Source organism: Ovis aries, chromosome 1, assembly GCF_016772045.2.
Source record: "Ovis aries strain OAR_USU_Benz2616 breed Rambouillet chromosome 1, ARS-UI_Ramb_v3.0, whole genome shotgun sequence".
Lineage (NCBI taxonomy): Eukaryota > Metazoa > Chordata > Mammalia > Artiodactyla > Bovidae > Ovis > Ovis aries.
Window position 1 is genome coordinate 217943532 of NC_056054.1, and position 20538 is coordinate 217964069.

Below are 20538 nucleotides of genomic sequence, written 5' to 3' on the forward strand. Positions count from 1 at the left end.
TCAGAAAGACAAGGAAAGTGCAGTGCTGTATTTTACTTGTACTACATTTTCCAGCTTCCAATTACTTATCCATCTGCAGAAGAAGACTTGGCTTCTCACGAAGATGCTGTGCCATCTGCTATGACAACACGCCTGCGCAGGCAGAGTGAGCGGGAAAGAGAGCGTGAGCTTCGGGACGTGAGGATGAGGAAGATGCCTGAAAACAGCGGCCTGCTGCCAGTGGCACAAACAGAGCCGTCTATATGGACAGTTGATGACGTCTGGGCCTTCATCCACTCTTTGCCCGGTATGTGATTGGCCACTTTGACCTTGATTTTTGCCTTGTGCACACACCGAGGAATGACATTAGATCCATCCACCCCTGTTGCACAAAAGGGCTAGAGAAGTTCTGTGTATATATACTCATTAAATGGCATTTGCTATTGAAATGTGATCTGTTTCCTCTTGCTTATTCCCTCAGCACAACTGGGTATTTTCTCATACCCCCCAAGTCGATAAAAACTGACTAGTCCTGCTTCTGCTGTGACTCCTCAGCCGGTGAAGATATTAAAGGTGCTCTCTTCTCTTCAGTCTGATTTCTCTCGAGAGGTCAGTAGAGAGATTGAGTCAGACACTTCTTCCCTTCTGCTCTTCCAGTTTTCTAGTCTACCAATATTTCCTCCTCATTTCCTAATTTAACCTTTTTTAAATGAAATAACACAGATCAAAATTTTTTTTTACATTTTTGAAAGCTAATCAAGACCTTTCAGAGTGTGATAAAATTTTGGTTTCTTTAAAAAAAATTAAACCAAAAATGTTGTTTCTTTTAAAGGAGGCTGCATTCTTTGATTCTTTGCAGAAAGTTTAAGACATCAAGAACACTTCTGAAATTAAGTAGGCAACTGAAATTCAGTTATGATATTCCATTCCAATATTAAGGGTTACTTTCTTATTTATATTTCCTGCTCTCTCATTTGGTATTCTTTCCATCAGCTTAAGTCGTTATGTTCTTTTATCTTTACTAAACAATAATCTTTTATATCCACTTTCTCTACTGGGCTGGGTACTGAAGACCACCTTTGCCAATGATGAGACCCACACTGCCTCTATATGTTGAGACAGTTTGTATTTTTTTAATCAGCAAATCTTTTATCATTCACTTTAACTTTATGAATGTGGAAAGTAAGATTTTTAAAAACATTTGCTCCATTTTGGGTTTTTGGTGAATCATACCGTTTCTCTTGAAACAAGCTTTCCAGAAAAATACATCCCCTTTGAACTTGTCCAGACTTAACTAAAACTAATCCACCTATATTTGGTAATCAGTCTTTCTATGAAGGTGACCACTGTCTCAGAAGCAGACTTATAGCTAAAATCTTACGATTGAAGAAAATATATTCAGAAGTATTCTGCATTTTTTTTTTAAATCTGTTAGCCAGTTTACCTTACACAGATGGTTCCTGACTTGTGATGGACAGACTTAAGGAACTTTGGATTTTACGGTGGTACAAAAGTGATATACATTAAGTAGAAAGCGTGCTTCAGATTTTGGATTTTGATCTTTTGCTGTTGATGCGAAGCATGATACTCTCTGCAGATTGGGCAGGACAGCTCCATCAGCCGTGCTGTCATGAGGGTGAATAGCTGACGAAACCATGCTTGATTCATGCACTCATTCTGGTTTCTGCTCTCAGTACAGTATTCAGTAACTTCCATGAGATATTCAACACTTTATTATAAAGCTGCCTTTATATGTTAGATAGCTTTGCCCTACTTACAGTAGGGTATTCTTAATGTTCTGAGGATGTTTAAAGTAGGCTAAGCTAGGCTATGATGTTTGGAAGTTTAGGTGTGTCAAATGCATTTTTGACTTGATGTTTTCAACTTTCAGTGGTTTTATCAGGATGTCAAGTTTGAGGGAGATAAATATACAGAACTCGAGTTTTATTAAATTATTTTTTAATGGCTTATTTTTAAAATGTGAAGTAAGCTTTTTTTTCTATTAAACAAGATATGGTCACTTTTAAAGAAAGATGAAATTGTTTAAAGAAGGGATACATTTTTCCTGGGAAGATTTTTAAGCATGCACCTAGGAAAACTTAGGTGTGATTCAAGTGCTGACCATGTGGGTTTAGAATCTGCTTTAAAAAGCTGATACGTTAGAGAATGGTGCGTCTTCACAGGGTGTGGCTTTAACAGTTAATGAAATAAATTTTAAGTTTTACACCAGTCTAACTGTCTTGAGAATTAACATTGGAACTGTCATCTTTAGACAGTCTCAGTCTTCCAGATGGGATATATGAGCTGTTTGTTAGCCTGATTTCTCATTTGGAGGGGGGAAATATTTCTTTTCCTTTGGGGAGGAGGAAAGTAGTTGGCCAAACAGATAACAAATAACAGCTGCTGCTGATTGTTCTGTCACTTCATATGCTTTTTTTAGGGCTAGTTTTCTAATTTTCCCCAGCATCTATTTGCGACAAGGCCACTCTTGGCTGCTTTATTAGGACAAAGGCTAACTCTTTTGTTTTGTTCTTCCTTCATTGAATTGAAAAAAATTATTTCTTATAACTTGAGATGCTTGCCTTATTGAGTTAAGACAATTTTGTTGCCAGCCTTTTAGAGAAAATTACATATAAGGTAGACCCAGACTGTTTTATAATTTAGAATTTCTTGGTATTAAGAATGTGCTGAATATAACTACTTTCTTACTGATTAAATGGGAGTATTTCTAAACTGCTTTGATAGGCTGAGTAACAAGCTTATTTGTGTGATGCGTTACATCTTCTTTCTCAGAGTTTTTCTCTGAATAATGCCTGTGGCTTAAGGTAAATCTCAGCCAGAAAAGGCCGTTAGTGTCATTTCTCTGTGTTCATCTGGCCTTTGTAAATCCTTTTGAGCCTCTTTCAGCTCATACTGGGCTGTATTTTATTTTTTCCCCTGAGCTCTTCTCTTGGAATGAATGAACTTGTAAATTTTGTAATCTCTTGCATTTTTGTTTCTTTTCAGTTGAGGCTGGGTCTCCCTCTTTCATCAGGGCACCTGTATTTATTCCTAGAGTTTTCTCTTCTTGTTGTAGTCATCTTGTGAACCATCTTGGTGGGCCCATATTAGAGCTGGTATGCAGACAAGTCTCAGAGCTGTTACCAGAGTAAAATATTATCTTCTTCTAAATGTTTGTACATTAAAAAGTTCTCTATAGGAAAGGTTCTTTGTACTCTCGGTTTACTGCAGTTATCTTCTTTAACTCTTCCTTGATACAGTGAACTGCGTTTTGCAAAGGTCACTTTAGTCTGTATTTGTTGGTCTGTGAATCTGCAGTAGGTTTAGTTTCTGTGTAGGTGTAAAAAGTAGGTATTGTTTAAAAACATGACTATTTACTGTGGTTTCATAATATTGATATTGGGACTCGTTTGTTCTGTGATGTTGAGCGCAGGTGATGGCCTTTCATATCCTTACCGAGGTTAATTTTTGTATGGGGTGATTTTGTTTTAGGGTTAGCTGGAAATGTGACTGGGCACTTGCGAGGTTCCTTTAGGACCCATGTCTGTGTGCAGAGGTCCATCCCATCCTGATCTGCTTCTGGGGATGTGAAGCCAGCTGAGCTGACTGCTTGTTGCAGTCAGGGTATGTTCTGTAATGTCCCTGGAGCACCAGCTGTGTTCTATAGATGTAGATTCTGAATACGTCAGAAATTCATAGAATTTTAGCTCAGTATACCTTGGGCATCTAGATTTGCCTCTGCCTCCCCTTTTTAAAATCACTTTATTTTTTCATTTCTATACTAATGTATAAACATCCTTTTTTTGTGGTTGGCTTAAGAAAGTTGTGATCTAAAATTCTGAAGATCATTCCTGTTTGATCATGCTGTTTCCCCACATTTTGTTCTTTATTATTTCGCTAACACATATTTTGTCTACCTACAAGAAGACATTTGAAGAGGGATCTAATAATACTGAGGAATAAGAACATACTATGAATTTCTTCATGGAGAACTCCTTGTTTCTATTCCCAAATGTAGCTCTTATGGTCCTCATTACTTCTCACTGCTTCTCTTTTCTGAATCTAAGTAAGTCCTACCCTGTCTTTCTCTTCTCTTCTTTCCTGTGTTCTTGTAAGTAAGACTGAAGAGAGAAGAACATTAGTTCTTTCATAAAAAGAAGGATGAAGTCACAACTAGATGCAAGATTAGTCAGTTTTGTCTGCTCAGTTTTGAGAGCTACCTCTGGGAAAAGAAAAGGGGCTTTTCTATGGTGAGTAATCTCATTTTAACTATTTAGTTTCTTTTATATGGTAAATAGCCAAAACCATAAAAATTCTGTGGAGGGTACTTTTGAAATAGCAATTTTTAAAAATCTGAGAAATTATTAAAATAGAGGAATTGAAAAGCTGACTGCCACATAGAAGACAGGCAGGTTACAATCAGGAGAGAAGCTGGGAAAGAAAGAAGCAAGAGAAAAGCTGGCCACACAGCTGAATACAGGAAAAAAAATCTGCATTACTCTTACAGATGGCTCCTTTTTAGCAGATTCTGTTTTGGTTCAGTCCTTCACTTACCCAAAAATACAGGTGTTTAGCACCTGCAGTGTTTTGTGTTTGGTACTGGGGTTATAGGGATTTCATTGTTACCTTACATAAACAAGAGGATGATACATTTGCAGTAGAAAGAATAATGACTCCAGCAGAGTCCTACCCAAAGATATAACGTAACCATTGTCATTGTGCATTATCTTTTTCTTTGTGTTTTCCCTTAGAATGCTGATTTGAAGAAAAGAGACTTGAAGCTCTTAGTTTTTTTATTCTTAAATTCACTTTCATAATTTTGTCTTTTATAAGGAAGCTTCCACGTTTATGTATTCTCTCCTCTCATGGGTCCTTAATTCATTACTTTCCCTGCTGGTTTCTTTACCCTTAGTGGGGAAGTTCATTAGCTGTGCAAAATGTGGTGGATAATAAAAACGTTCGAGGGTCAAGTAGAGTGTTCACAGTTACTTGTTCTAAAGCACCCAGTTTATGCTGAAAGGTAAAATATTGGTTATTCATCAAGAGATTAGCCCAGCAAGCTCAAGATTTCATTAAGAATTTGTTTTCTTATCAGAAGTGGAGATGAGTCCAATGATGTTAAGATTTGAAGTTGAAATTACAAATTGAGTATTGTAATACATTTCGACAGTAGATTGATACTATAATTTTGATGGATTGGTTCTATGCTGAGTGAATAATAAAAATGTTTCAGATGTGCCTGGCAGTCAAAGGTTGTAAATCAGAATAAAACTACCAATGACAGTGAAAGTGGTACTTGAGAAAATATTTCCAAATTAAGCGGCAGAACAGTGTGCTGTATTCTTTTGTACCTCTATGTGAAGGGTATCGGATACAGAGAAGAGTTCTCGAGGCGTTACAAGCAGTTAATCCAGGCTTGCGTGTGTGGTGTGCTCTCAGGTGGCAGCATGGTCCTTTCATGAAGGTGTGTTACGTCTGGACTGAACGAGCTGTACATTTAACCTCTTACTAATTATTTCTGCAATATTATTTTTAAGGCAAGAATTCCAAGTAAATTGCTTTACCTAGATTTCAAATTTTTAATTTCTTTTAGAATGCCAAGAAATACTGCCTTCTTCCAGAGTGAGCCTACGACTGCCATCAGTAAATTTCATTTGTTTCTCAGCCTGTGTTAAGTCACCCAGGGTGACTTATCTGTGACTGTTAGCAGTGATGTCAGATTGTTGTGTATTAATTCTAACATCCTTCCTCTGATGAAATTCTAGGCTGCCAGGATATCGCAGATGAGTTCAGAGCACAGGAGATTGATGGACAGGCTCTTCTCTTGCTCAAAGAAGACCATCTCATGAGTGCAATGAATATCAAGCTAGGCCCAGCCCTAAAGATCTGTGCACGCATCAACTCTCTGAAGGAATCTTAACAGGATCATGAGGCTTTGCGATAACAGCAATTGTATTCTTAAACCAACTTGTAAGGGTAAAGGCTCAAGTTGGCCTAAAATATTATCACTTACTGTGGCGGATAGCCAAGCACATTGGGATCCCTGCATCAAAGGCTGACACTTGTACAGATACAGTAATTCATTATACATTTTCATAATTAGCTAACATGGGTGAATTAATTTTACAGGTTACACACAACATTGAAAGACTTGTTACAGAGGGTCATGATATTTTTCAAAGTGTTTTACTAGATAATTTTTTAAAAGGTGATGTTTATCATTAATATAAAAATCCTTTTGAAAGTAACTTAATAATTTACATTTCTCCTCTTTTGATTTGGTTTTCTTATATACATTTTTCTACCCTATAAGTTTTCTATAGGTTGTCATGAGAGATATAAATTTAGGAGTAATTAAGGAATAATTTTGGAGTCCAGTGACTGGAATTGTATGCAATGAGATATCAGTGTATGTTTAAAAAAAACATGTCTGTTAAACAGTTGCTTTATCTATAAAAAGAATTGCATTCTAGCATGAATAATACTGATCTGGAAGTTAGAAGACTTGGTTTCTCTTCCAAACTTGACCAAGAATTTGGAAGTTCGTTTTCCTCTTAGTTTTTGTTCATTTAGAGCAGTGCTTCTAAATCGAGGTCAGGTTTGTTCCCCAGGTGACATCTGACAATGTCAAGGGACGTTTTGGTTGTCACAGCCTCAGGGTTAGGGGAGGGGAGGGTTGCTCTTGGTATCTGGCATGTGGAGGACAGGGATGTCACTAAATATCCTACAAATGCACAGGACAGCCCTCTACAGCAAAGAGCTATTTGGTCCAAAATGTCAGTAGTGCTAAGGCTGAGAAACCATATTGAAGGAGTGATTAATGTTGGTCTTTTCCACCCAGAGGGATATTTTTTGGGAAAAAAAAAAAGATGGGATGTAATAAGGAATACATTGTATAATGGAAATATTTCAGATAGCATTAATGTTCTGCTGGAATATTGTTCCCAGCTTTATGCATTCTAGAAAATGGGAAATCCATTAAGTTGGCATATAAAATGAGAACTAGCATACCAATAATTTGACTCTCAGAATTGATTCATAATAATAATCTTTCATATCTCTGCACTGATGAAGGCATAATATGATTATGCCTTAAGAACAAGGGCTCGGCCTTTGCTGGCAGGGCGCTAGTTTGTGGTGGCTATGTGGTTGGTTTTTGGATTTTTCTAGTGTTGAACAAGGTGGATCTAGCTAGAATGCACATTCCTTTTTCCTAGACTAAATCCTTGTATGCTTCCTGCAAAGCACTCTTCGATAAATTGAGTCTAATTTTGTATGTACATGTTTTAGGGAAAAAAATCTTTAAAGCAAAATTTTTCATTGAACAGTTAGTGTTGCGTTAGTTATGGCACTAAAAGTTGTTGTAGGAGCCCTGTAAACTATATATAGTCCTGGACATCAAAAACATTTGACTCTTTTATCATCTTCTCTTTACCATACAATGGAAATCTTTTAGTAATTGAAGGAACATACACAGATATTTGGCAGACGTTCAGTAAGTGAGGAAGAGTCCATGGGTTTCAGTCATTGTCACTGATCTTTTCAGAAAGATTGTGTTACGCTATTAGAAGACTAAAGATGTCATTAAAGACATCACAGATATTTATCTTTTGGCTTTGTGTACATTAGAGAATGTTGATTATTTTTATACAAAAATACAGTGGGTAATTTTTTTAACCTTTAGATGCCTCTTGTTTGAATGTATGCTTTGTGGGATTCTTTTGTGTAGTAATGTTTTTTAAAAAAAAGATGTTTACTGATAGTTATGTGTAGGATTAGAATATGTAATATAGTATAAGGCTCATGTTCCAGACCTACAATAGCTTGTAGTGTATGTCACATATTTCTTTTATATCACATTTTTAATTACTGGATTAAAGTTCCAAGGAAAGGTAGGTACTCTACAGTCAGTTTTCATTTATTAGCAGTTAATCTTTATGACAAGAGTTGCTTTGACTTTCCCCCTCAGCTTGCAATTTCAGGACACAAGTGAAGGCGAAGCGTTAGCAGGAGCCGGTCCACTGTATGAGGGCTGAAGGGCACAAAGGAAACTCTCTCCTGAAGTAAAACTTTGTCATAGACGATCCATAGACAGTCCACACAAAATTGATTCTTTGGGGATAGACTCCTCTAGCAGTAATGAGCACCTCCCATAACTATATTATCGACATATAACCTGCATTACAGGTTCTCCTGCTCGCTTGCTCTTCTGATCCCAGTTGTCATGTACCTACCCAGAGCCCCTGTGCTTCACACCGTGCTTGGTGTCCAAGAACGTTTACGAGGGGGTTTCCATTGGAGAGCACCTTATAATCCTAAATGGTATAATAATGTTAAAAACAGTCGAGATCTGCTGTCCCCACTCAAAACATACTGAAAAAACACACTTGCTTTTTTTCCAATTTATTTTAGAAATGGCTCATTGGCTTTTAAGTAGTAGCTTTACCATTGACACAGTTGTTTTCTTTCTGGATGATTTAATCATGTGAATTCTAAAATTTCAGCTCTACATTTAATGGATATAGATGATAACACTGGATGCCCCCCTCCCTCCTTAGCTCTAAGCACAGTTTTAGCATGAAATAGGCGGGGTGAGTGCTGTCATTCTCCTTTCCCTTCATATTACTGCCTGTTCCAGGATTTTGATTGAGAGGGAATGATGAGCAGAAAGGGGACATGGGAAGTTCTTCTTTCTTTTTGCTACCTAAGTTTGCATTTTCTGACTTCTTCATACTGAGGCACTCTTTTCCCATTGAGGAAGGAAATCCCTACAAGTCTGAAATTTTACTTGTGTTAAGTCATGTGTGCTTAAGAAAGTAAACAGCTGGTTTGTAAAAATTGTTTCTTACATGATTCGCGTTTTCCTCAAGCCTTATGTGGGCATGTGTCTTACACAGTGGTGCAGCTTTGATAAGATCAGTATGAGAGTGCTGTCCCACAACCTGTTGCTTTCTAAGGGGCTGGTTATTTTCCCATGATGGTACTTTTAATTTGCTGGAGCATTCTCTAAACAGACCCTTTCTAAAGTCCCAGTTTAACGCTGTCCCCTCTGAACAGAGAATGTGGAGTAGGCGGAAAGCAATGTTAGTGATGGAGCTTGAGGACAGGAGAAGCAGACAGGAGACCTGCCACGTTTAGTTTATCCCATCTTAACACTGAACACATCTCCGTACTCTTGAAGTTAATACTCATTTTACCTAGTTTTAAATAGAAAAAAATTTGTTTAGGTAGCCCACTTAAATTTTTGGCATAGCTAATTTTCCCATATCCAGTGTGATGTTATAGTCAGACAGTGTATTCAGATACCAGTCTTGGATTGAAATCTGTCCTAGTGCCTCATGTCACCTGACTTGTTCATCTAAATATTATGAAGACCCATTGTTTGCATTTGCAAGGTTTTGGTACCACCATGGCATAAAGTATGGTAGTGAGGCAATGCATAGATTGTGTGTAGTTTTAGGCTGTGTTTACATGTGTGTAAAGAATTTTGGAAAGAGACTAGTACAGATGCATGGGAAAGATGCTGTCTTCATAGCCATATCATGTGGAAGAAATCCCTGGCTGGACACACTGTTAGAACATTTCAAAAATGTATTTTCAACTAGGACAGCTTGGTTATATTTTGTGGTTTGAAGATCCTCCCTCTCCCCTCATTGAATGGCAAGAACTCATGCTGCCTCTGAGCAACGGGCATTGAGGAACACTATTGCCTAATAGGATGAAAGGGCCTCATTCTCCCTTACGTCCTCAAGCCCGAAGGAGACTGATAACTTTCTTCTTTGCCTGAGAGGCCCTACAGACAACTCTGTGGTAGGGTTAATTTCAGGGAGGAACTAACTGGGGCAGGAATTTCTAATACCTAGCACTCGACTCCTGTCTTTGAGCAGCCTCTGGGCAGTGGAAGCTGGCCACTCTGCACAGTGTCCTCTCAGATGTTTCCTGCACACTACTGCTGGGCCTTGGGGAAGGTTTTCTAGGGGAAATGACAGGGAAGTGGGGGACGAGACAAACAGAAAGAAAAGCATTCCAGACCCAAGAGGATAATTCAGTTAACTGAGTGAGGTGGTATTGTATAGATATGGCCATTCGTAGTTCAAATAAATTGTAATGGTTGGGTTCCGTTTACTGCAATAAACAGGGTGTAGGGTTGTTTTTTTTTTCCTTAATGTCAAGATTTACCTGCAATCAAAGTCATTCTTTTACTCTCCTGGTCAAATGATCCTGCCCTTAGGAGCACATTAACAGTTCCAGTGATACATAAATCAGTGATTTTTGACTTCTGAGGAAGGTTAACAGCTGGTATAGTTGGGAAGAGTATTTGTCAAGAACTCAAAGGTTTTATGAGGTATCAGAATTATATAGAGGAGAGAGTATCCACGGATAGTATTTTGTTAGATTGTGTCTTGGTCTGAGAATCGGATGACTAGAGCTGTAGGGTTCTGTTTTCTTAGTGTGGATTTCAGTAACTACAAGCCTACCTCTTTCTTTGATGCACAGTAGTGTGGTTCTTGAAAAAACTGTTTAATCTACCTTCATCAAAATTGGTATTTCTGAATCTAGAGCATTTGATTTTTATCTAACAGTTGTGATTCAATTAAATAAGCACAAAAAATGCAGTATTAGGGAAAGTAAATATGCAATCTTATTAAAATTTAATTTCAACCTATAAGCTGTACACTTTAAAAAGATTCTTTGGGAAGATAATTCCTTTTTTGTTAGAAGATCAAAAAATGTATCATATAGTTTTACTCAGCACTAATATAAGCCATTTCTTCAGTAAAAAATGTTGAAAATTATATTATCTTTGGAAAATTCCTAAATTTTAAAGAATTTTTAGAACTTTTTACATATTTTTCAGAGCTTATTTAATCTATTTTAAAATACTATGATAGTTGTTTTTGAAAACTGTAAAGCACTAGTACAAATAATAATCATCATATTCCAGAGCAAAACATGTGGCTTTTTCTGAACTTGCCTTTTAGTATACTTGCATGAAAAGGGAGACCTGCCCTTCTCCTCAGATTTGAAGCCCAGCTTCTCTAATAAAAGCTCTCCCATTCTACTCTGACAACACACCTCTTAAAGTGCCATGTTCATGGAAGCTTTGGGAAATGCTTTCCACAGTTTCATTTTTTTCCCCCTTTGAACAGCTTATGAACATTTAACTTTACTTATTAAAGGTGACTATTTCAACCTCCGACATTAGGGAAGAAGTACATTAAAACATTTTTCTCTACTGAAAAGTACAGTTGCTGTGAATGATATTGGTAGCATCAGTATGAATCCATAGAAAGAAGCCTGTGCCAAGGTTTTAAAATATTTTAAAAAGTAATGAATGAAATTTAATTTGGACAAAAAAATCAATATAAATTTAAAGCACTTATTATGCTAACATGGTACAGTTTTAAATATAAGAGTAATAAAAGTAAGCCCTTTTAGACCACCTATTTAAATTGATGCCAGTAATCTTAAGGATTGATAGTAGTTGTCATTTATTGACTTAAAAGTTATACTTTAGGGACTATTATCAGTGCTAAATCCTTGATTTTTGTGGAGCTTTAATGGATGGAGGTGAAACAGTTGGTATTTATAAGAGAGTGATGAGGAATAGTAGTGAAATGAACATCAACCTGTTTTAGAAAAGGAACTTTAGTCTTGCCTCAAGCAAACCAGATGTATTCATTGCTAAAATCTTTTCTAATATTTATGTTAAAACCATAATTTTAGGTAGTACTAAATAATAACTTAGCAAATAATAACAGTAGCAAACAATAGGTGGACATAATCATTAAATGAACATGGTAAGTGAAGATAAAATACTCGCTGGGAGACTGGAGTTTTACTGCTAGTTCATAAATTAGCTGTGTGATATCTTAGGCCATTACTAAGTTTATAACCTGTTCCCTCTTCTGAATATTCAGTATGGAGCCTATACTACTCAAAAGGTTGATTTTGTTTAAATCATCTTTAAGCTGTATAAACTATGATTCCAGACCACATAGTGGGGTATTTTTTAAAGTTGCTCCTACTTCTTTCTCTCTTAATTTCTTTTTTTAATGGTTTGTTTCACGCTTAAGAGCTTTGGCTAAAAGATAATTATTTATTATGATCCATTTCCTGGGACACCCACAGTCTTTGTTCTCCTTAGGATTAAGGTAGAAAATTCACACAGATGAGCTAATTGAGATTTTTCTAAAGTGAAAGTCGCTCAGTCGTGTCTGACTCTCTGCGACCCCATGGACTGTAGCCCACCAGACTCCTCCGTCCCTGGGATTTTCCAGGCAAGATACTGGAGTGGGTTGTCATTTTCTTCTCCAGGAGACCTTCCCAACCCAGGGATTGAACCCGGGTCTCCCACATTGTAGGCAGATGCTTTACCGTCTGAGCCACCAGGGAAGTCGAGATTTTTCTAAATGCTTGCTAAATCACTAAACACATCTAAATACTGTCATTCATTTATCCATTCATTTAGCAAACCATTTGAACATTCACTATGTAGAGTGCAGTGTGTGGTTGGTATACCTGACTTAAGGAACTCTTGCCCTCAGTTTTGATAGTGGCATAAACATTTTGTCATAAATGTTTATTAAAACATTTGGCATAAATTATTACTTAATGCAGTGAATATAAAGTTGGAGCTCATTTATTCATTGGGTAAAGGATTAAGCTAGATGATATCCAAGGGGTCTGACTGAATCATATAACAATTCCTATAACACATTTTGCATAATAATCCATGGACCTAATTAGCTTATAAAATTAAAGGTACTTAATATTAGGATTTACATTTTGAAGCTATTTGAACAGCCCATATTTCTCAGTTACTTTGACACGAGTCTGTTCCAGAGGTATTGATATGCGGGTGTGTGGCAGAAGATCATGAGGAAAGCTGGTGCTGGCTTACTATATACATTCTGTACTAAGAAAGCTTTACACCCAGTATTGACAGTGCAGTAACTTCTGAAAACAAAAATCTCAAAGGAGCTTGCTGAACAGGTTTAGTTTTTGTGTTTCTTTTTAAAGCAAGAAATACTACATAAAATTCTACAATTATCACAAATATCTACTTTTTAGAAAGCACACATCTTTTACATAGTAAAGGGGTTTCCTTTAACATGCAGAACCTATAAACAATAAAACAGTTCCATGCTTGGAGCTTGAATTTACAAGTATTTGGGGAGCAAACACAGAATGGGAGGATTGATTTAACTGGGTAGAAATTTCCTTGCCACCAGAGAATTCTGAGTTATGGTGTAATTTCCTGTTTGACACTTTATTAATTTCTCCATAATAGATGCAAAATGAAAAAAGATTAAAAAAACTTCTGTGTATCATAAACAGCTTTTTAAAGCAGGAAAATGTCCAAATAAGTGTTAAGAATAGAATCTGTAATAAAGTGTTTGTAAATAGGAACACTAACATCCAAGTAACCAGATAGTCTGGGTTTAAAAAATTTTTTCCATGGTACTGGCTAAAACTTCTAAAGTATTTTAGTTTACCTAGTTTTTCAAATATTTTTGCTGTTAAAATATTACATAAATATTTTTTGTATGTGTATTCTAAATTTTAAAAGACCAGTTTGAGTGTGCAAAGATGGTAATAATTTTAGACATCTAATTTCCAAGACATTTAACTAGATTCTCAATCACCTCATTCAAAAGCATGTTTTTCCCCATAGGAAAAAAAAAAGTCAAAGTAAGCTCTAAAAATTATCCTCACAGTAAGGGGTGAGCTTGTGATAAAGATTGGAGTTGTAGACAGCAATGTGCAGAATGGAAGCTGACACGGGTGTTGGGCATTCCAAGCCTCTTTGTTGAATCAGTCCTTTTTGTCTTCTTGCTTGTTGAAAGCATACTTTTTGCTGTTGATCTAACAAAGGCAGATTGTGATAAACTTTTTTAAAAAAAAAACTTTATTTTTGATGCTTCAAGCACATGTTAACTGATTTAAATTCCTCCTTTTGGTTCCTCCCATTGTCCTAAAATAGGATTTTCATATTTTAAAACCTCAAACACTGATCCATGCAGAATGAACAAAAAGCATCATCAAGGGGAAAGAAAACATTTTTTATCTTTACAAAAACAAATGTTAAGATTATATATAGATGTATTCTTTATGTTGGATATTGTACTAGAGTCCTCCTCACAGGAAATGAAATAGTTCTAGAACTCTTAGCATTAGTGTTCCTAGATTGGTGTCCGTAGCTACCAGTTTTAAAATGTATAACCTGAAAATGAAGTTAATTTCGCATTATAAGAGCACACCATGATCTATGTAAAAAGATTGTCCATTTGGTGTATTTTTTTAAAAGAGAACGCACTTTCATATTAACAGTAGCATGTGTATGAATTTTAGATTTTCATATTTGTTGTGTCTGTATTCAGTGAAGTAAAATGGAACATTCAGATGTTTGTTGATGGCAACATTAACTGTTAAATTAAAGCACCTTATACTCTGCTGCTTAAACTTGCTTGTAATTGCACCTTTGTTAACCTGCACATTTTCACATAGAATATTGTTGTAACATTGCTTCATGTGGGTCTGGATGGAAGGTTAGTGGGCCTACAGGATCATTTATTTATATTGTTTATATTACAATAATATATTGTAGACCAGTTGTAAGTTCATTTCTTTACAAATAAAAGCTTCTTCCATTTGGATAGTCTATTGAATAATTTTTTTTTTTAACGCTTGTGAAGAATGGGGCATCTTGTAAACCAGCAGCTTAAAAAGGGGCTAGAAACAGTATACATTTTCCAGATTTAAAATTCGCAGAGAGTTGTAAGTCTTTACTAGTTATTAGTAAAATAGTTTTAAATATCTCAGTCCCATGTATGGTCAGTTAGAAAGCCATACATTCAGAAGGAAAGGAACACAGAAGCAGAACATATATTTAGACATTGACAAATTAGATGGTGTCTTTGTAGTTTAACTCACAGTGTGATTTCAGATTACTCTGCCATTCAGATTGCTTCACTTCAGTAGTTCTCACACATGAACTTGCCCAAGGTAAGTATGGCAATTTCTGGAGACACTGATTGTGGTGACTGGGGAAGGAGGTTCTACTGGCATCTGGTGGAGGAACGGCAGAGGTGCTCCGGAACATCCTATATAGTACATGGGGCAGCTCCCACAACAAAGGATTATCCAACCTACAACATCAACAGTGCTAAGGATAAACTCTGTCATACGATGGTATATTGCCAATGTGATTGTGGATTGCCATGCAGATTCTATGACAGATCTAAGTCACAGCTGGAAACAAATCTGGTATGTCATGGAGGAGACCCAGTCACCAGTCCCAGCTCTCTGTGGTGAGCAACAAAAACTCTGCTCTTGGGAATATTTGCATTAAGAACAGATGTATTTTTAAAAATTAGCTAAATTTAAACTGAGCTAATCCTTATGTTAATATTTAAACTATTTAAAGAAAACAATCTTGATTTTCTTGCTCTGAGTTTAATAAAAATGTTTATTTAAATCTGAAAAGTGGGCAGAAGAATCTCAGATTTACATAACAGTTTGTATGTAGTAGTTTTCTGGGTAACATGAACATGAGTATGGCCAACAGATATAAATATGTTTTTGGAAGTATTTTGTTAAAACTCATAAATAAAGCCCCCAAAAGACACATTCTGAAAAGGTATGAAAGTTTGGGGTCAGGGGAGAGCTTCAGTTAACTACTTATATTTCCCAAGGCCTCATTCTTTCCTATTTGTAAAATTATTAGTCTTGTAGCTTTAGTTTTAACATAGTAACATATCAACAAATTATTACTGATATAGGCTTTTCAATTTGCTCAAAATTACAAAGTATAAGTGGAATGAAGCAGCATTTCCAGTTGACAAATGGATCCACAGGTAATGCCATGTCTCTAAAATTAAGTTTGTGACAATTAAACCAAAAAATTGTAGCAATGAGAAAACTATTGACAAAGTACAACCATGGAATGTTCATTTCAATGTAAGCTGGAATCTGTACTTTAAGTAAAAGGATAATGACTTGAAGTAGTACAAATGGTAACCAGGTACCAAGAAAACAGATGATCAACTTGGGCAAGAGTGTTTTTTTAGAGTTCATGGTATAAGAAGAGTCTGATGAAAACGGAAAATACAGGATAGTCTCATTCATGTAGGAAGTTATCCTGACAGCCTGTACCAAGGTAATGACTTCTGACCAAGAGGTTATAAAACCCATAAATAAGATTGTCACCATGGAGAATGACAGCCAGTAACTCTGAGCACCAATATAGAAAGGACATTGATGAGAATAAACGTTTTGTGCCTTCAGGCTTTGGTAGATAGCTGGATCTCCCAAAACATAAGTAAGGACAGAAATCCAAATTAAAATAATTGTAAAGAAATAACATACTTTTTGACACTTAAATGGAAGCTTGGTGGCTTTAGAGAAATAAAGGTAATAATCTATACAAGCTATCAGGAAAACTGGATAATGCAAAAAACCGTAAGTAAAAGAAATAATTTGAATAAATAGGCAGATGTGGTATTTAGTAAATCTAATGCCCAAAAGCACAAAATCCCTGAAATAAGATATAAGGGAAATATTCACCAAAAGTAGAAGATCAGTAAATGCTAGTGAAATGCAAAAATATTCCAAAAAATTTTGATGGGTGTTTTTCCTTTTCATTCCTAATGTGAGGATATTTAACAGTATTTTCCCAAGTATAATCAAGAATAACAGACAGTTACCATCTAGAAGCTGATGTGTTTGATGCAGCTGGTACTGAAAAGAGCAGTTCTCTGAATTAAGAGCACTCATTTTTTGAGTTAAATTTCAAAGGCCTGCTGCTACAATAAAACTGCTTCACTTGATTTTCCATCCCTGCAAAGAAAAGTGAAAAGAAAACCTTGATGCCATCTTGATGTTCTCACTACTGTAAAACTTTACAAAGTAAGCACCTCAAAAATCAAATATTTTAATCCAGTCACTTCCCTGAATAATTAACCTTATATTTCTCACACAGAACACGATCGAGAAGAATTCATGCATATACTCTGGTCATTCTTTGAGATGCAGATGGTCGCATCTATAACCAAACTGCTTTATTTAAATTAGTTAACTTATTTTTTGAGGATAAATTTCTTGAATGCCCTTCTCCTCCTGATTTCAATTTAAATTGTTTAAATTCAAGATATTTTTTAAAAGCTAGATAAAACACTTTATTTACCAGAGCCAAAATACAGGCTTCAAATAGCAGCCTGATCAGAATACTCAGAACAATCATCCACTGATAGGTGCGGACTCAGTTCCGCTCTGACTCTAGACATTACCTGGTTTTGTTTTTCTGCCCATGAAATTTAGATGATACTCATGAGGCTCCTTTAGTATAGCTGTTTTCAAAGCCTTTTAGCCGTAGGATCATCATTTAAATAAATCTCCAAAGCTCAAAGATATAAAACAGATGGTTCAGGTGAAAATCATGAGAATATTGGTAAAGGAAAGATTTATCTTTTGGATGTGACCTGTCAAGTGTGGCACCTGGAGAGATGAAAGAAGGTAGGGAAGGAGCAGGGACCAAGCAGGGCTACCTGGAAACATCAAGAATTGCTGCTGCTGCTGCTGCTAAGTTGCTTCAGTCGTGTCCTACTCTACAACCCCATAGACGGCAGCCCACCAGGCTCCCCCGTCCCTGGGATTCTCCAGGCAAGAACACTGGAGTGGGTTGCCATTTCCTTCTCCAATGCATGAAAGTGAAGGTGAAAAGCGAGAGTGAAGTCGCTCAGTTGTGTCCAACTCTTGGCGACCCCATGGACTGGAGCCCACCAGGCTCCTCTGTCCACAGGATTTTCCAGGCAAGAGTACTGGAGTGGGTTGCCATTTCCTTCTCCAATGCATGAAAGTGAAAAGGGAAAGTCGCTCAGTCGTGTCCGACTCTTGGCGACCCCATGGACTGGAGCCCACCAGGCTCCTCCGTCCACAGGATTTTCCAGGCGAGAGTACTGGAGTGGGTTGCCATTTCCTTCTCCAATGCATGAAAATGAAAAGTGAGAGTGAAGTCGCTCAGTCGTGTCCGACTCTTGGTGACCCCATGGACTGGAGCCCACCAGGCTCCTCCACCCATGGGATTTTCCAGGCGAGAGTACTGGAGTGGGTTGCCATTTCCTCTCCAATGCATGAAAATGAAAAGTGAGAGTGAAGTCGCTCAGTCGTGTCCGACTCTTGGCGACCCCGTGGACTGGAGCCCACCAAGCTCCTCCGTCCACAGGATTTTCCAGGCGCGAGCACTGGAGTGGGTGCCATCATAAGTGCAAAGGAACAAGAATGGAGCTGCGTAATTTTTTATCCTGCGTTTCACTTAAGTAAACCTCCTGTTGAAATTTATCATGGTATTTTTTTTAAACATGTAACATTCACAAGGCATAACAACATTCAATGTGTAGAAAATATAGAGTGAAAACTAAGTCTTCCTATCCCAAGAAACATTTTTAATGGCTGCTTAGTAGCCCATCATAAGGAGGTATCACTTTTAGCCTATCCCTAATTGTTGACATTCATGAGTAAGTTTTTTGTTACTGTTGGGGCTGGGTTTTTTTTCCTTGCTGTTATACACAGTGGTAGAACAGTCTTGCAGAAACAACTTTGGGTCAACTGTGCCTTTTGTCTTTAGGATGTTTCTTGAATTTCCTTCTTTTTCTTCCATCCTTTCCTGATTTCTTCCTCTTTGAACTTCCTCTTTCATCATTGCTGTTTCCTGCTTGTAAAGCTGTTCAAGCTCCATTCCTGTTCCTTTGCACTTACCTAGCAATTCTTCATGTTTTTTTTTAAAGATATTATACATGTACAGAAAAAGTAAAAAGGTACACATTAAGTTATTAATATAGTATTCCACCTACAGGTTTTTCTGAATTTCTCAAACTTTAAGGAAAAAAAAAATAAGGGAGTATCAAGTATAAGAAGTGAAAAAAAAAATTGCCTAGAAACAGGTAACACAATTTCAAGGAAGCTATGAGGATCCTGTCTGAGGGTAAAGAAAAGAAATTGGTATGGGAGAGGGCTGGTCACTAGTTCTGTTGACAAAATCAGCTGTAATTTGACAGTGTCTCTCAATTCTTCTCAACTAGGCCAACTTCTAAGCTTTTATATTTGTCTTTACATTACCCAGTTTTAGCAAGAATATTACTTAGTTGGTTTAGCCAGAATCTCTCCCCCTCTATGTCTGATCAGGTTCCTCATCCTCACTATACTTCAGGTGATGTGTAACCACCTTGACCTGCCTTCAGCAAGAATTCTGATGTCAGTTTAACCAGAATCCCCTCTCACTACTGCTGTTTTCCTGGGTAGTAGTCCATTCACAGACCCCTACCTTCTTCTTTGGCTGTAAATTCCCACTTCTACTGCATTTGAGCTTGAGTCCAGTCTCCACACCCGACTGCAAAACCCCAGTATTGTGGTGCCCGTGCCTATCGCCATGGTCTTAAAGTCTGCCTCACTGTTCTCTAACAAGGATCATGGATAATTCTGTCTTTAACATACTCTCATGGATATAAATCTACCTTGTCATTAAGGCACACAAATAATGTACCTATTTACACATACATGTATATATGTAAAGATAACTATAAAAATCACCCAATACCTATTTCCATAACTATACGTTATAAAAGAACAAATCAAACAAGTTCTGGGTGTATGCTCAATTTTTTTTTAAACTATACTCAAAATACACTATAAACTTTACCCTCTCAAAAAAGTTCCATTCCAGATTTGATACACCAGGGCACAGAATCATGGCTACCACCATGATGAATGCTACTGGCTTTGGGTAAAGAAACCTGGGTGGAATGATAAGACCATATGAAATCCTCCTTGTGCCAAGGAAAGAACTGGCTTAGTTTTAAATGGCAGATGTTGGGAATGGGGGAGGGGAAGGGAAATGGTATGGGTTTATAAAGATCTACTTTTAAAAAGTATGTTTAGGGGGCGGGGTTAAAAAAATAAATAAATAAAAAGTATGTTTAGGATTAAAAGAAAGAATCATCAGTATAAAATGACTGTATCCTTTATAACTCCTATCCAAAATTCAAAAAGTAAGGCTAAGGAATCGTGTTTAAGTAGGAAACATCCAAGGAATGTGTGGCAAGTTTCCACTTCACCACTAACTCTCTGAGGGGAGCTGCTTGAGAAAGACAGGTCCCTACAGCAGGCCAGTAACCCTGAGTGTCTCCCAGGGGCTAAGGAGGGTCAGAGAAGAGGAAGGGGGCGGGGGCAGCCCCAGCCAAGGAGTCACAAACCAGGAACCTCTTCAAGAGAAGACTGGAAGAGAGAAGACAAGTTTAAAATGGCATATGTAAGAGAATCACAGAGCTGGAAGAAACTTCAGAGGCAAGAAAAACAAGACCCAGGGAAGACAGGCAATTGAGGCAATTTTTATTGCTTTTTAGCAGTTAAAGGGAAGTATGTTGGAAAATGACGTGGAAACCAAAACTTTCTTAGGTGAAAATGTTATACCCCACGTCCCCCAGAAACCACTGAAAGTATTTAAAATTGCAATATTTTGTTGGACGAAAGTCCTTTGATAGGTTACCTGTCCCCAGTCTT

The 20538-nt window shown here is 37.0% G+C and overlaps 2 protein-coding genes across 41 annotated transcripts in view; one reads left to right on the forward strand and one right to left on the reverse strand.

The window, feature by feature from the left end:
• The window catches only part of PHC3 (polyhomeotic homolog 3), a 79730-nt gene extending 65086 nt beyond the window's left edge, over window positions 1-14644 (forward strand). For 23 of the 35 annotated variants that reach the window (XM_015092558.4, XM_060393866.1, XM_060393928.1 and 20 more), the window contains 2 exons: window positions 55-286; window positions 5745-14644. In XM_015092558.4, coding sequence (XP_014948044.2) covers window positions 55-286; window positions 5745-5899 — 387 coding nt within the window. In that variant the 3' untranslated portion in view covers window positions 5900-14644. Of the gene's footprint in view, window positions 1-54 lie in introns of all 35 variants that reach the window. The other 12 variants (XM_060393875.1, XM_060393881.1, XM_060393932.1 and 9 more) reach the window with 5 other exon arrangements.
• Window positions 14645-15433: 789 nt separating this feature from the next.
• The window catches only part of GPR160 (G protein-coupled receptor 160), a 60305-nt gene continuing 55200 nt past the window's right edge, over window positions 15434-20538 (reverse strand). For 5 of the 6 annotated variants that reach the window (XM_060394008.1, XM_015092562.3, XM_060394007.1 and 2 more), the window contains one exon: window positions 15434-16821. In XM_060394008.1, the coding sequence (XP_060249991.1) occupies window positions 15742-16758 (1017 nt within the window). In that variant the 5' untranslated portion in view covers window positions 16759-16821 and the 3' untranslated portion in view covers window positions 15434-15741. Of the gene's footprint in view, window positions 16822-17270; window positions 17384-20538 lie in introns of all 6 variants that reach the window. The other variant, XM_027958494.2, reaches the window with a different exon arrangement.